Source organism: Alosa sapidissima, chromosome 12 (assembly GCF_018492685.1).
Source record: "Alosa sapidissima isolate fAloSap1 chromosome 12, fAloSap1.pri, whole genome shotgun sequence".
Lineage (NCBI taxonomy): Eukaryota > Metazoa > Chordata > Actinopteri > Clupeiformes > Clupeidae > Alosa > Alosa sapidissima.
In genome coordinates, this window is record NC_055968.1 from 7,881,768 (window position 1) to 7,896,767 (window position 15,000).

A 15,000-nucleotide genomic window follows, 5' to 3' on the forward strand; every position below is an offset into this window, starting at 1 on the left:
GTTAATACATTAAGGGTAATCTTATTACTGGAGTGAAATTTTTTTTTATCACAAAGATGCCAGGCAGTTAAAACAATACAGACAGTCTCATTTAGCTCCAGCAGTTTTTGACACAGACCAGTTTGTGTTTGTGTTTGACTAGTAGATTTCTAGATACCACGGAGTGCTTCAGTGCAGTGTTTTAGTGCAGCAGTAACACCAGGGCTGAATCCATGGGGGAGCTCAGGTCCTCCTGGGCCTCTGGGTGCAAGTGGGCCATGCGTTGCAATAATACATTACTGTAGCTTATACTTATGCATGCTGAAAAGTAATATATAAAGTATATATATATATATATATATATATATATATATATATATATATATATATATATATATGTACTGTATGTATGTTACAAATGAAGCACTGAGTGACCTGTGTTAATGACTAGTGTTAACTAGTTACTAATCATAGAGTCACTCTCTGGCCATGGAGTCTCTGGAGTGACTAAGAGGCTGCTGTGTGCAGTAGTGGTGGTGCAGGTGTGATGCTCTGTGCAGTAGTGTAGTGGTGCAGGTGTGATGCTGTGTGCAGTAGTGGTGGTGCAGGTGTGATTCTCTGTGCAGTAGTGTAGTGGTGCAGGTGTGATGCTGTGTGCAGTAGTGGTGGTGCAGGTGTGATGCTGTGTGCAGTAGTGGTGGTGGTGCAGGTGTGATGCTGTGTGCAGTAGTGGTGGTGGTGCAGGTGTGATGCTGTGTGCAGTAGTGTAGTGGTGCAGGTGTGATGCTGTGTGCAGTAGTGTAGTGGTGCAGGTGTGATGCTGTGTGCAGTAGTGGTGGTGGTGCAGGTGTGATGCTCTGTGCAGTAGTGGTGGTGGTGCAGGTGTGATGCTGTGTGCAGTAGTGGTGGTGCAGGTGTGATGCTGTGTGCAGTAGTGGTGGTGCAGGTGTGATGCTGTGTGCAGTAGTGGTGGTGCAGGTGTGATGCTGTGTGCAGTAGTGGTGGTGCAGGTGTGATGCTGTGTGCAGTAGTGTAGTGGTGCAGGTGTGATGCTGTGTGCAGTAGTGGTGGTGGTGCAGGTGTGATGCTGTGTGCAGTAGTGGTGGTGGTGCAGGTGTGAACGTACGAAGGAGAAGTCCGGCGCGTTGTGGCAGAGCAGGCGCGGGAAGACGGCCTGCCTCTGGACACGCTCTTCCTCCTCGAACACGTTCCCGTACATGAACCCGTTCATCATGGTGGAGTGAGCGTGCACGTCGATGTAGAACTCCAGACTCACCTTCTGCAAAGACACACCGATACACAGACACAGATTAGGGCACCGATACACAGACACAGATTAGGGCAGGCATTGACCAGCACAGCTCCCAAGGTTTGTCCCAGGAGAATACCAGGAGCATCGTCATAGAGAAACAATGTTTTTCATAGAGAAACAATAAAAAATGTCATACTTATTTTTTTTTATGGTCTTTTTATGCCTTTAATCCCATATGACAGTGAAAAGAGTGACAGGAAGGCAGTGCGAGAGAGAGAGAGAGAGATGGGGTGAGATCTGGACTCAGCGCCCCCCTAAATTGTGACACTTTTAGTTGTTCTCTCAGTCAAGAGCCAAAAGGCACACTATCCATCCTATCGTCAGAGGAGATTCCTACAGACCAGAGAGGGTTTTATAGGTGGGTGTAAAAACGAAGACATATTCATGGTCGAGATGTGTAAGAGTGATATGGGAGATCCATGTAATGAGCATTCCAGCACTTACAATGTCAAAGTCTATAAGCTATATGACTGAATGGATGTATTTGCATAAACATTGTTGTACAGTATGCTTCTCTATGGCATACTGGCAGTTCACTTTCCTTATCACAACTGTGACTATTCAACCCACCTATGCAAATCTCTCAGTGGATAGGGTGACACCCATTGGTTTATCCATTACAGCCAACCACATTTTTGCCAGGAGCTACTACGTATGAATATCTGGGCCGATGAAAGTCTCAACAGTAGGTCAGAGACTGAGCCCTGAAGATGAGGATCATCACTGCACTCTTCCACTCTTTACTTCTTCTGTTCTCTGCTTCAGGTAACAGACTTAACTTCTCTCCTGTTCTAGTAAGGAAGAAGACTTAACTTGTCTTGTTTTCTACTAAGCAATAACACTTAACTTCTCTCCTTTTCTACTAAGCATAAAGACTTAACTTTTTGTTTCGTACTGACAGTAATCTGTGACGTCAAAAATAGACATCTATGTGTAAAATTGACTTCTCTGCTTCTCTAGTAAGCAATAAGACTTAAAGGAGAACTTTTCACATAGATCTCGGTTTCTTGAGGTCACCGAGTACTGTCAGTATGAAAAAAAATCTGTGCTACCTAGGTCAGAGTAGCCAGGTAGCTACTGTGCTACACTTTGGGAGCATGATTTTAAAGATGCCCCTAGAGTGTAGCACTGTAGCTGCCTGACGGCTCTAGCTGTTGCTGCAGCAACTTGAGCAAGGTAGCACCGATTTTTATTTTTTATTTTCATACTGACAATACTTGATCTACGTGAAAAATCACAATAGTAGAAGTGCTTTACCTGAATGAGAATATAGTTCCAAGTTCCGGTATGCATATGCTTAGAAAATTGCTGTCTCTAATTTTACCTTGGTATTTGTGCATGTTGTAACTATACAAGTCATTACATGTGAATAGGAAATAGGCTATGGGCTAGTTGGTTCCATCCACCTCAATGAGCTATGCTAAGCTAGGCTAATGGTGGGCACATCAGATTGTTACAGCACGCACAGCAACAAGAAGGGTATGTATCTTATCTAACTCTGGGGGAGAGAGCCAATAAGCTAATTTCCAGAAAGTTGGTGTGTTCCTTTAACAATTAGGAAGTCATTCACTGGAGGGGAAAAATCCCCCCGACAGGTGGTTGGAAATATTGGCTCAGGTCAATATATCATCAGAGAATGAGTTTGCATTGCTTAACGTCTCTTGTTCTGCATTAAAGAATTTAGTATTTTTTTATAATAATGGAAGACTTGGCAAAACGTATCTTAACGTTTCGTATCTTAAACCTGTGATGCATTTTTGTTTATCTCCTCAGCTGAACTTGGAGATAAACTGAAAAGCAAAGAGAACCCTGAGAGATACAGCCAGCTGTCTCTGTAAGACACACACACACACACACACACACACTTGTTTACACTGTTTACATTGTTTAGTCAGTCACTCAAACACACACACACACACACACACTTGTTTAGTTAGTTACTCTACACACACACACACACACACACACACACACACACACACACACACACACACACTTGTTTAGTCAGTTACTCAAATACACATAAAGTACATCAGTCAGTTTATCATACAGATATTTCCATAACACTACCTTTAGAATTTAGAGTATTTTTTATTAACAGGATTCTGTTTTAAAAGCCAGATGCTATGTGTTTCCGTAGAGACTTTGGGTCACCTGTGCAAGGCTACAATGCAGGTATTCAACCTCATAAGGTAAGAATTCAATTCAAGAATTCATCTTACTACACTTATCAGCGTTCTGTACAAGTCTCAGAGAAACAACCAACATGAGTGAATGAGCTAAGGTGAACTTTAAGAAACTTCTATATTCCTTGACCTGAACATTTCAAAAAATTTAAACTTATGATTGGTCATTTCCACAGCCGAGAGAGGGCACAGGTCATCTACTCACTGCCAATGTCACCAGTGAAGATCTACAGCTCGTACTCAACACTGACCAACATCAACTCACAGGACAGCCTCCATCGCAAGCCAAGAATAACCATGCAGTCCAATGTGTGTATGTGTGTGGTCAAGAGAGTGGGTGTGAAGAAGATATGTGTGAAAGAGAGAGCGTGCAATGTAATAATGTCTCCACCAGATATGATTGGCAGAACATTGTGGTTCTAGAGGATGACCCAGTGGTTCTGCAGGCCGCATACTCCCTGTTTGAGAGGCACCCTTCCATCTCCACCCTGCTGCGCGTCCACAAAGGTCAAACGCTGCTGCTTAAAGGGTTAGAGTCACGTCTGACCTCCGACAGTCATGTCGCACTGGTAGGTCATGGGGGCAGGGGTAGTGATGGTGTTGTTAGACTGGGGGGGTATGGGGCGGAAGAGCTGGCCAAAGTAGTGAGTAGAATTGGCAGAGAGATCGGGACGGTCAGCCTGGTAGGCTGTGAACTGGGCAAAGACCTCCAGTTTGCAGAGCGTCTGCTGAGAGAGCTCAGGAGCCTGGGGGTGGAGAGCAGCCTTGTCCTGCACAGAGCCCTGCTTTCAGTGAGTCCGAGTGGGGAGACGCTGACCAGGGATGAGCAGGACAGGGTCTGGAGGCACGGGGACGACAGCACCAAAGTCACTGCCCAACTGGATGAGACAGGAGACCTGCTGGCCAGGGTGGAGGGGGTCAGACGAGGCAGAGTTGTCCCATATTACCAGGGACATCCTCTACCAGACACTTCAGGATCAGGATCAGCATTAGGATCAAACAGACCCTGGCCAGATGAGCCAAAACGTTTTATCCCAGTAGATTATCAGGGGTCAGAAGAACACAAACTTCTGGAGGCTTTAACATGGGCCATTTTCATAAATGGAGACGATCATGAATGCAAAACAATTGGGGTTGAAGAGGTAGAGTGGAAAAAAGAAATAACAAACATTTGGAATCCTATATCATTTGAGAATAATAAGGATATGATCTGCAAATTAGAAACTATAGAGGATATAGTTAGGGAAATCAGATACCATGCCAAAAAAATCGAGAAAAAAGACAGATTTTATTATTTCAACCAGTATATATACCGTGTGAAGGCTGATAATCTGTATGTTCATCTGGTGGGCAAAGACAGAAACAGACAGAGGGAGAATTGGGACAAAGATGGCAAAGAGTACATGAATTACAAAGCAGAAACTTATAAAGAAATAAAAAGTGGCTTAAAAGGTGAACAGTTTCATCTGTTCTGCAACGATTTCATTAAACAGAAGCAATGTTATCATAATTGTTTCAGACTGGGGCATTACTTCATGGCTGCAGTCTTTGCTGAATCTGTAAGAAACTTCCGGCAGTTTGCTCTTTTCCTGCTCACTTCTGCAGCATGTGGCGAGTTTCCTACAAACTCTGATCAGTGTTACATGTTTGTAGATGAGAACCCTATGACAGGGGGGGGCACCTGGATTCATCCAGACATGAGGGGTTTTTATGGGTGGGACACGAAAAACGATAAAACGTTGGCTGTACTGGGGGCAGAAAAGAACCTCATTGTAAAATGTCAACAACATATTTTATGTCATACAAAATCTAAGACAGAGATAAAGCTCGATTTGAGCGAACTTAGAAATATCCCTGACATCCTTAATAAATGTAAATTATTCGGTTATAATAAAAATATAATAAGTAGAGAGATGTACAAGGACTATAAAAATTTTTTAAAGATTTTTTAAAAGAATATCACACGTTTCACATGATCCCTAATAAAAAATAAATAAAGCTGTAAATGGCAACATTTGCTCATTGATGTAACTGTTTATAACAGCTTTATAACACAACAAATTAAATTCAGAAGTAAATTGAAATACTGGTATCGTCATTGTCAGTTTTTTCAGTAAATGTCAGTTAATTGATCCTTATCACGAACAGGACAGGAGAGGAGGACCACTGGGTGGCTTACGAACTATACTGCATTTCATATTCATCAGGACAGTTATGTTATACAGTCAATACAGTCTTTTAGCAGCAGAATCAGGGGCCATATTCACAAAGCCTTTTATCTTACCACTAGGAGTACTCCTAAATCGCACTAAAAGATTTTAGCTAGGAGTTTTCTCTTAACATTTATTCACAAAGCCTTTCAGACCTACTCTTAGTAAGGATAAATGACAACTCCTAAACTAAGAGTGAGTGTTCGTTGCTAGGGCTGCGCGATATATCTAAAATCTATCGTTATCGCGATATCAACGCTTGCGATGGACATACCGCAAAGATTACTTAATTTTCGATAAATTTCGATACATTTTCTGTGCCGTGCGCATTCCATACAGTCTATGGTGTATTCACATTCTGAATGTCAACATATTTTACCAAATCGATGCGGTCATGCTGCCCAAGAAGCCCGTCCCCTACCAGTTTAGGTGTGTGGCGTTTTAGGTGTTGAAGTGGGAGCTAAGTCGTGATGGCTGAAGATAGTGAGTCGAGCGAGGTAGGCTACACTTGGGTGAAGAGGAATTAGTGACTAAAAGGAAAAGCACGTCTGTTATATGGGAATATTTTGGTTTTATGAAGGATGCCGTGTTACAAACACAGCGCAAATGCGTCCTTCTCCACCGTGTTAAAATAAACAATTTCTTTCGTTATCGTTATATCAGAAGATATCTGTCTTTCACTGTCTGTAAGGCTTGTATTTCATGATTTGCATTTAGCAAAAGCCCCAGACAGCAGCACAGAGGTAATCAGGATTCGTTATTTGTAAAAGTTGTTTAACCTACTTCTTAGCCTGGACTGTACGATTGCAGCCCAATTACTTTCACTTTCCGCTGCCCTCGTAGTCGGCATGCCGGTAGCCTAATAACGTGGGATGCACACCGTATGAGGTTACAGACTGAGATGACTGCCGCGATATAGCTTAAGTAGCTTCTTTGCTAGGCCCATCGAAGGCTGGCAATGTGGAATATTCCGCTGGTTGGTGCACAAGTGTTCAGATTGGCTGTCCATCCGTCTTTTATGAGGATTAGGAGCAGATCTTCCACATAACTTCGATAGCCTAGTCAGTAGGTCTCTTAGCTGTCCACTTTCATCAGGCCATATATAGCCTAGGCTACATGATATTTTATATTGTTTATGTAGAAAATGATACATTTATTTCTGTAATTATACATTTACCCCCCCCCCCCCCCCACCCAACCCTACAGTGTATGCTTGCAGCAAGCAGAATGGAAAAAAAAAACATTAAATATACTGCTCAAAAAAATTAAGGGAACACTTCAATCATACACTGGCTCAGTACTCTGACACTGTTTGGTTTTGAGCACAAGTAAAACTTTTGAGGCGAGTGTTTTATTTTGCAAGAACTGTCAGACATTCTGTGAATGTAGTTTGAGAATGGAGAAAAGGGTGGAAGGTTTCAAAAAATGTGTGTAAAACCTTTTTTGAGCAGTATATTTAAATATCGCAAATTATATCGTTATCGCAGTACTCAATAATGTTATCGCATATCGCATGTTTTCTTAATATCGTGCAGCCCTATTCGTTGCTATGGATGACGTCATTACTCATGCACGAGCTTGACTGAAGTGACCACCTTGGGAATGATTCCAAACACCTCCCTTACGACGATGAGTGACAGGTGACAGGTCTGAGAATGTGTGCGCTACACAAGTAGTGCGAAGGATGGAAGATGATGAATAAACTGAACTGAATAAAGAGTAAGGCAAAACAAATAGCCTATAGCCTAACATGCGGATTGATGCAGTATCTTTGCAACATTATTAAATTAACCTGTCACCATAGCCTATGCCTGCGTTTGCAAAGAGGAGAACATTTTAATTTGATTCACAATGAAACGTTACATTTAATTTAAATGTTGACAATGAGTAGTTTTGGTTGTTGTTGGTGGCGTTATTGCATCCCTTTTATGCCTACAATGCAAAATTGTTCCCTCGCGATTGGAAGCTCCTGTTGCCGCATACGCAACATCACAACAACGTGAAATGCCACAAAAAGGGTTTGTGAATAGGTCTTAGTGAGTTAGGAGTCCTCTCGACTTCTTTTAAGCTGTCCCAGACAAGGTGCTACTTTTAGGTCTAAAATTTGTTTTGTTTTTTGGGGGGGGGGGACAATCATGATGTGGTCAGGGGGCATTTGTTCAAAAAAGGTTGAGAACCACTGGAGAAGGTGAGTGCTGCTTTTGGAGTGTGTGTAGTAAAAGAGGGGCATTTGGGAGCTATGTGTGTCACCACCAGATGCCATCTTGCCAGCCAGCCCTGCTTTGTGTTGCCTCACACATGTGTGCTTGTCTGTGTGTGTGTGTGTGTATGTTGCCTCACACGGGGACATCAAGACGAGCGTTCGGTTTGTCGTTCACAGGTACCACTCTGGCTCTCTTGTTCTCCTTTCTTTTCCCCTATCTGTTCTTCCACAGCCCTGGACCTTTCTTTTTCTCCTCTCCTTCACTTTGCTCTCTCCCCTCTCCTCCACTCTTCTCTCCTTTTCTCCTTTCCTCTCCTCCTCTCCCCTCTTCTCTCCCCTGTTCTCGTCTGCTGGGTCATTATGCATTCTGCAGCACACCTCAGCTTCTGGGGGTGGTGAGGCAAAGAGAGGTGTGGGGAGGAGGAGAGGAAGAAAGAGGAAGGAGAGAGAGAAGATGAAGACCAATGGAGGAAGAGAGAAAGAGAAAGAGAGAGCAAGAGAGATAAAGAGCAAGGAAACGAAAGAGAGGAGGAGGAGAGAAAGAAAGGTAAAGTGACAGAAGTAGAGAATGAGAGGGAGAGAGGGGTGGAAGATAGAGGAAGACCGAGAGCAAGAGAAAGGAAGAGCCAGGAGGCAGAGGGAGAGGAAAAGAAAGTGAGACAAAAGAGAGAGAGTAAGGAGGAGGGAGAGGGAGAGAGAGAGTGAGGGAGGGAGAGGAAAAGAGAGGGAGTGGTGGGCCAAGGCGGCGCTTGAAATTCTGCTCACAGCCAAAGCAATTTCCTGGCGAGCTCGGCGCTGTCAGCCCCTCTGATGGCTGCATGCCTGTGAAATATGGTGGCGGTGAGAGGGCCAGCAGCAGGGCTCAGCAGCCTGACGGATGGAACCCAAGAGGAAGAGGGGGAACAACAGAGCAGAGAGAGAGAGAGGGAGAGAGAGGGGGAACAACATAGCAGAGAGAGAGAGAGAGGGAGAGAGAAAGTGGGGGGGGGGGGGCAGAGAGAAAAGAAGAGAGAGGGCGAGAGAGGGGGAGAGAGAGGTAAAGTGGGAGAGAGTTAGAAGAAAAGGGAGAGAGAGAGAAAGGGAGAGTAAAGAGGAGAAGAGAAATAAAACGAGAGATAGAGAGAAGCGGGGATGAACAAGAGATGGAGGGAGAGGAAGAGATAGGTGGAGAAAGGAGAGGGGAAAAGAGAGAGGGAGGAAAGTAGGGAGAAAAGAAAAGCCCATTCTATGCCACCATCAGAGCAGCTTCATCAGGCACTTGAATAAGTTCTAAGGCATTTAAGCATTTAAGAATGGTTAAAAACAAAAACAACAAAAAAACAACCACAGCAGAAATACAAATACAAAAAGATGCTGTCAAATCAGACAACACTAAAGGCAACAGATATCGTCCATCATCTCCTCTCTCTTTCTTTTCTCTCTTCCACACTATGAGTACTCTAACCCCCCCCCCCCCCCCCCCATATTAAGCGGAGGTACTGTCGGGCTGTGTTGCGCTGGGCTGGGGGTTAGATCTGCATGGAGGCCCAGTAAGGCCCAGTGTGTCCCGGCCCAGCCCAAGCTGCTCGTGCACCAGGGTTCTCTCAGCCCTGTTAATGCAATTAAGAATCAAAATGAAATATTGCATCACTGGATGTTCCAGTGCGATTCCACTCCGACAGGTTCTCCATGCAACAGCAGGCCAGGAGGAGGAGGAGGATGAGGAGGAGAAAAAGGAGGAGGAGGAGGAGGAAAAAAATGAGGAGGAGGAAGATGAGGAGAAAGAAGAGAAGGATGAGGATGAAGATGAAGAGGAGGAGAAAGAGGAGGAGGTGGTGGAAGAAGATGAGGAGGAGGAAGATGAGGGGGAGGAGAAAGAAGAGAAGGATAAGGATGAAGATGAGGAGGAGGTGGTGGAAGAAAATGAGGAGGAGGAAGAGAAGGAGGAGGACGAGGAAGGCCCACTCTGCGCAGCTCCACATTATCGGTGAGCTGAATCTCCCCCGACACAGCCTCTTCTCCTAACCGCGTCAAGGACAGCGAAGGTCCTGCGGTACAGTTGTCCACTGTTTCTGGCCCCTCATGTCAACAGACAGACAGGCCGGGCGCTCCACTTTAATACGCTGTCAATCACAGGTGGTCAACATTTGAGCCCCCTAACAGTGATTGATTGTTCAATTAGAGTTTTGTCACTGACCTTGGATTGTTCATTTGAAACTGTAATGAAGCAATTAAGGTCAATTAAGAAATTAAGGAAAACGAAAATAGCAGATCATTTGAGTGGAGGAGCCCGGCATATCAAAACATGTCGGCTGCAAGGCCCTGTTTACTTCCACAGATACCAGACGCCCCCAACCCCCCTCCCAGCCCTCACTCCAGGACAACCCCCCCCCCTCCCCATCCCATAAAGCCCCCCAGCCCTGGGACTTTGACTCAACTTTACTGAGCTGGTGTTGCTGCACTTTCGTTTTTTTAAAGAGGAAGGTCAAATGAATTTTGTCAGACGAGTACTTATCTAACGCATGGTAATTAGTCCGGGCCTTTTAGGGCCGTTAAACGTTTCGCTTATCTTTTTTTCCACAGGAAAAAAAGGTGCTGATTTCAGCAGGATTAGAGACTTAGGGGCTGATTTGTTCAACCACAAAGCACTTAGCATCAGCAATACCTTTGGAGGAATCTACAACCGATTCGGAGGCTAGGAGTTGGCAAGGCCTCAGAGTCGGCGGGGAGGGACGGAATGGAAAGTATTTTTAATCAGCTTCGTTCGGTGCCGACTCGCAACGGGGAGGTCCGCACTCCTCTGCAAAAGGGGGTGTGGGAACGGGGTTTCGGCGGGAGCAAAAGTCTGGGCTGATTAAAGGAGAATAACTCACAATAGAGTGGGAAGGAAGAAAGGATGGAGGGAGGAAAAGAAGGAAGGATGGAGGGAGGGAAGGAAAGAAGGAAGGATGAAAGAAGGAAGAATGGAGGGAGGGAGAGAAAGAAGGAAGGAGGGGGAGCTAAACGTGGAGAGGTGGAGGAGAGATGGAGGGGTGTGCGGAGATGGCAGGGGGGACGTTAGGTGACTAATGCTGTCCATTCATCTGAGCAGGTGTTGCATTGATGAAACGAGGACAGAGAATGACAGCACTCAATCCTGCTGAGCCCTGCCAGCTCCCTCACACACACACACACACACACACACACACACACACACACACACACACACACACACACACACACACACACACACACACACTCCTCCACCCCTTTAGGCAGGCTAATTGATGGAGGCATTTAGGCCTTTTGTTACACAGAGGTGACTTGTAATCAAGCTGAACGGGCGCTCTGACGGGCTGTGTGTGTGTGCGTGCGGCGTGGCGTGTGGCGCGGCGTGTGGCGTGTGGCGCGGCGAGGCTCTTAGCGTCTCATCAGCAGCTGCGTCTGTCTGGGACCAGCGCCTCCCCCGTGCCAGAAAAACAAAAATAAAACTCCGCAGTCTCTCTCCTCCGCCTCTCTCTGCCTGACAGCCTCCCTGGCCACTGATGCCGCCGTGGCCACGCTGCCACGCCGCTGTGCTTGGCAAAGCGGGCGCCGGTCGGTGACACCGCCACCTTGAGAGCGTGGGACAAAAAACAAGCCCTCACGGCTCTCAAACAGAGACACCGGAAAACCCCCCCCCCCCACTCCGGCACCCCCCACTACGCCACTCTCATCAGGCGCCTCCAAGCAGCCAGCGGCAGACATGTTCTCCCGTCTGACAACCAACCAGAGAGCAGGGCAGAGAGAGAGAGAGAGAGAGAGAGAGAGAGAGAGAGAGAGAGAGAGAGAGAGAGAGAAGGAGGGAGGAACATTTTGAGGGACAGAGGAAAGACGGTGATGATGGGCTCAAATTGACTGTAAATCCAGGAAACGGAATAAATGGGCAGGTGACACCAGAGGACATCTCCAACACACGGACCCAAACATAGACAGACAGACAGACGGAGGCTTTCTGTCCCCCCTCAGGAGATGAAAAAGCAGGAGCTCACTTCTGGAGACGAGGGAGGAGAAGTGGGAGCAGAGAGCAAGAGGAGACGCAGAGGACGAGGAATGGGGAGACACGGAGGAGGAGCAATGAGGAGACGCGGAGCAGAAAGACGGTGCAGCACTGGATGTGCTGCCATATTCATCATGCCTGCAGTGACAGGACTTAAAACATTTGTTTCAGATGGAAAATGAATGTTCTAATATTAAAAAGGTCAGAAATGAACCATGGCAACAGCGGCCCTTTTGGCATCCTTAACAAATGATCCAAAATGGCGCTGTCAGATCGGAGGGAGATACAGAGCTATGATGCATGCTCTGAGTAATCAACCAATCAAAACCAATCCTTCAGTCACTTTGATAAATGGGGGAGAAAAACGTTTTTTTTTTTTTTCCTTCTTGAAATGTGTGTGTGTGGGGGGGGGGTTGTGTAGATCCATTTGTTACTTTATCCCTTTCCTATACAAAGGAAAACAAGCAAAAAAAAAAGAAAAGCCCAACAACAATCTAGAGAAGCTTACAGACAGATTACTTGCATCAGTGACTTTTTTGTCTTTTTTCCCTCTCTCCTCCCTCCTGACCAATGTTCAGTTGTGATTGTAATGCGTTTTTTCCCCCTCCAACAGCCTCTCAGGTGTATTTACTCTCAGATGGATTGGCAAAACAAAACAAAAGAAAAAAGAAAAAAAAAAAGAAAAGTAACGAAAATAAGAATGTATCGAGGTGTAATAAAAGCCCCAGTATGGGGATAAATAAAGAAAAAAAATAACAGGTAGCAATCCGGTTCAACTCAACTGTCCTCAATCCCCCCAAACCCCCCCAATCAATTTTGCAGGGATTCAAAAGGCCTGTGTGTGCATTCAAAACACATACACACCAGTCTTGTGGAAATTAGACTACAGTGTGTGATGTGTGAACTGTGGAGTGTGTGCTGTGAGGTGTGTCGAATGGTGTGCATGGTGTGTGTGTGTGTATGTGTTGTGGAGAGTGTTGTGGAGTGTGTCTAGTGAAATGTGTGTGGTGAAGTGTGTATTGTGTGGTTTGTGGTGTGTGGAGTATGTTGTGTGGAGTGTTTTGAGTGGTGTGTGTTGGGAGGTGTGAGGTGTGTATGGTTAGGTGTTCTGAATGGTGGGCCTTGCCAAAGCTATGCTCACAGTAAACGTCACGGTAATGTGGAGGATTGGGCTGGAATAATGATCATGTTAAGGAGCAACACCATCAACAACAACAACAAACAATGCTAAACAATGCTAAATACTTGTGCTGTGCTATTCGATATTAACTGACCGAGTGACCACAGCAATAAGTGTCACATCGAAAATTGATTAATCCCTTCCCTATGAGTCTCTGTTAATCATTATGCGTTCTTCTCCTCCAGCTGATGTTCCTCTGCCTTGTAATACGTTTGCTGACCTCTCCCCTGCCATGCTCAACCTGTTGCTGACATAGACTGCTTGCAATGTCGCCGTAGCCTACAGTACATTTGTGTTTGTTTCTTCTTCACAACTGGCATCACGCACCTCTATCTGCTGCAACTTCTGACTGCACTTTGTTTATCCCAGGGTTCCTACACATTTTGCATTTCAAAATTCCATACTTTTTCCATACTCAAATTTCCAAACTTCTCGGTAGATTTTGCTGTCCATATTCTCGACATTGCGGCCACTTCTGGTTTGGGATAACTCGGTGAAAACAAAGGTTGTATCTTGACGATGGGGACTGACAGTTAAGCTACACAACAGTAGGAATGGTTCATTATGACCTGAGTGAAGTGATTAGTACTGCAAATGCAATAGTCGGGAAACACAAATATTTCTCCATACCCTTGTTTCTTTTTCCATACTTATCCAGACCTGGAAATTACTAAAATCAAATTCCATACTTTTCCAGGTTTTCCATACTGCGTAGGAACCCTATTATCCATTTTGATACGTTCACAGACTTTTGGGTCAATGTGGGAGGGGTGAGGCCTGATAAGAGTTGTAATTGGGCCAGTCTAGTGTCAGTAAAGAAAATCAACCAATGAGCCGCTGACTGTCCATGATTTGGGCCGATTGTTGGTCATGTTTTAAATTACCTATAAGAAATAATAAAAATATTTTATCGGCCCCAAGATACGTCGTTCCATCTGTGTTGGAGTGGAATGGAGTGAGGAGTTTATTGTGTGTTGTTAGGTGTGTATCATGTGTTGTGAGGAGTGAGGTGTGTGTTGGTAGGTGTGTATCATGTGTTGTGTGGAGTGAGGAGTGATGTGTGTGTTGGTAGGTGTGTATCATGTGTTGTGAGGAGTGAGGTGTGTGTTGGTAGGTGTGTATCATGTGTTGTGTGGAGTGAGGTGTGATGTGTGTGTTGGTAGGTGTGTATCGTGTTGTGTGGAGTGAGGTGTGTGTTGTTAGGTGTGTATCATGTGTTGTGTGGAGTGAGGAGTGATGTGTGTGTTGTTAGGTATAGGGCTGTGACTGACCCCATACAATGAGTTGAAGGAGCTGGACACTAGCTGGAGCCATCACTCCACTCAAATGGCAAAAAAAGTGCCAGTGTGGAATAAATAAAATAAGTCAAGGGGAGCGAGAGAGAGAAAGAAAACTGTCCACTGCATAAGCTATCCTCCTGAAGCGGGCACCATGGCTGGGCCTTCCTGCAGTGGTTATCCTGGCTGGGCCATCCTGGCTGGGCCTTCCTGCAGGGCCTTCTTCCAGGGGCTTCAATCTTAAAGCTGTGCATGATGAGATTAACAACAGACAGCTGGAGGAGCCAGACCAACTGTGCCAGACTCAGTCAAGCAACGAGAGAGAGAGAGAGAGAGAGAGAGAGAGGTAAGATAGAGGGGGGGGGAAGAGGAGAGATAGAGGGAGAGAGAGAGGAGAGATAGAGAGAGAGGAGAGAGGAGAGAGAAAAGTATAAGTGAGAGTAAGTATAAAAAGAGAGATAGTGGGGGGGTTAGGGAGAGAGAGAGACTCACAGTCTGGTGTGTTTGTAAAAGAAATCACACAGTTACCAGCAACAGCCGACACTGGTGCCTTTCTGGCTCTGATCTGGCTCTGATCCGGCTCTGACCTGGTGACTGTCTGGGTTGGCATGAGGCTGGGGAGTCCATGTTAGTTAACACCACATACTGTATCTACA

The 15,000-nt window shown here is 45.4% G+C and overlaps 1 protein-coding gene across 2 annotated transcripts in view; it reads right to left on the minus strand.

Annotated features, from left to right (window-relative positions):
• agbl4 (AGBL carboxypeptidase 4) overlaps nucleotides 1–15,000 on the minus strand; it is a 322,319-nt gene that overhangs the window by 15,173 nt on the left and 292,146 nt on the right. For both annotated transcript variants that reach the window (XM_042057513.1, XM_042057512.1), the window contains exon 10: nucleotides 1,106–1,258. In XM_042057513.1, the coding sequence (XP_041913447.1) occupies nucleotides 1,106–1,258 (153 nt within the window). The remainder of the gene's footprint in view (nucleotides 1–1,105; nucleotides 1,259–15,000) is intronic.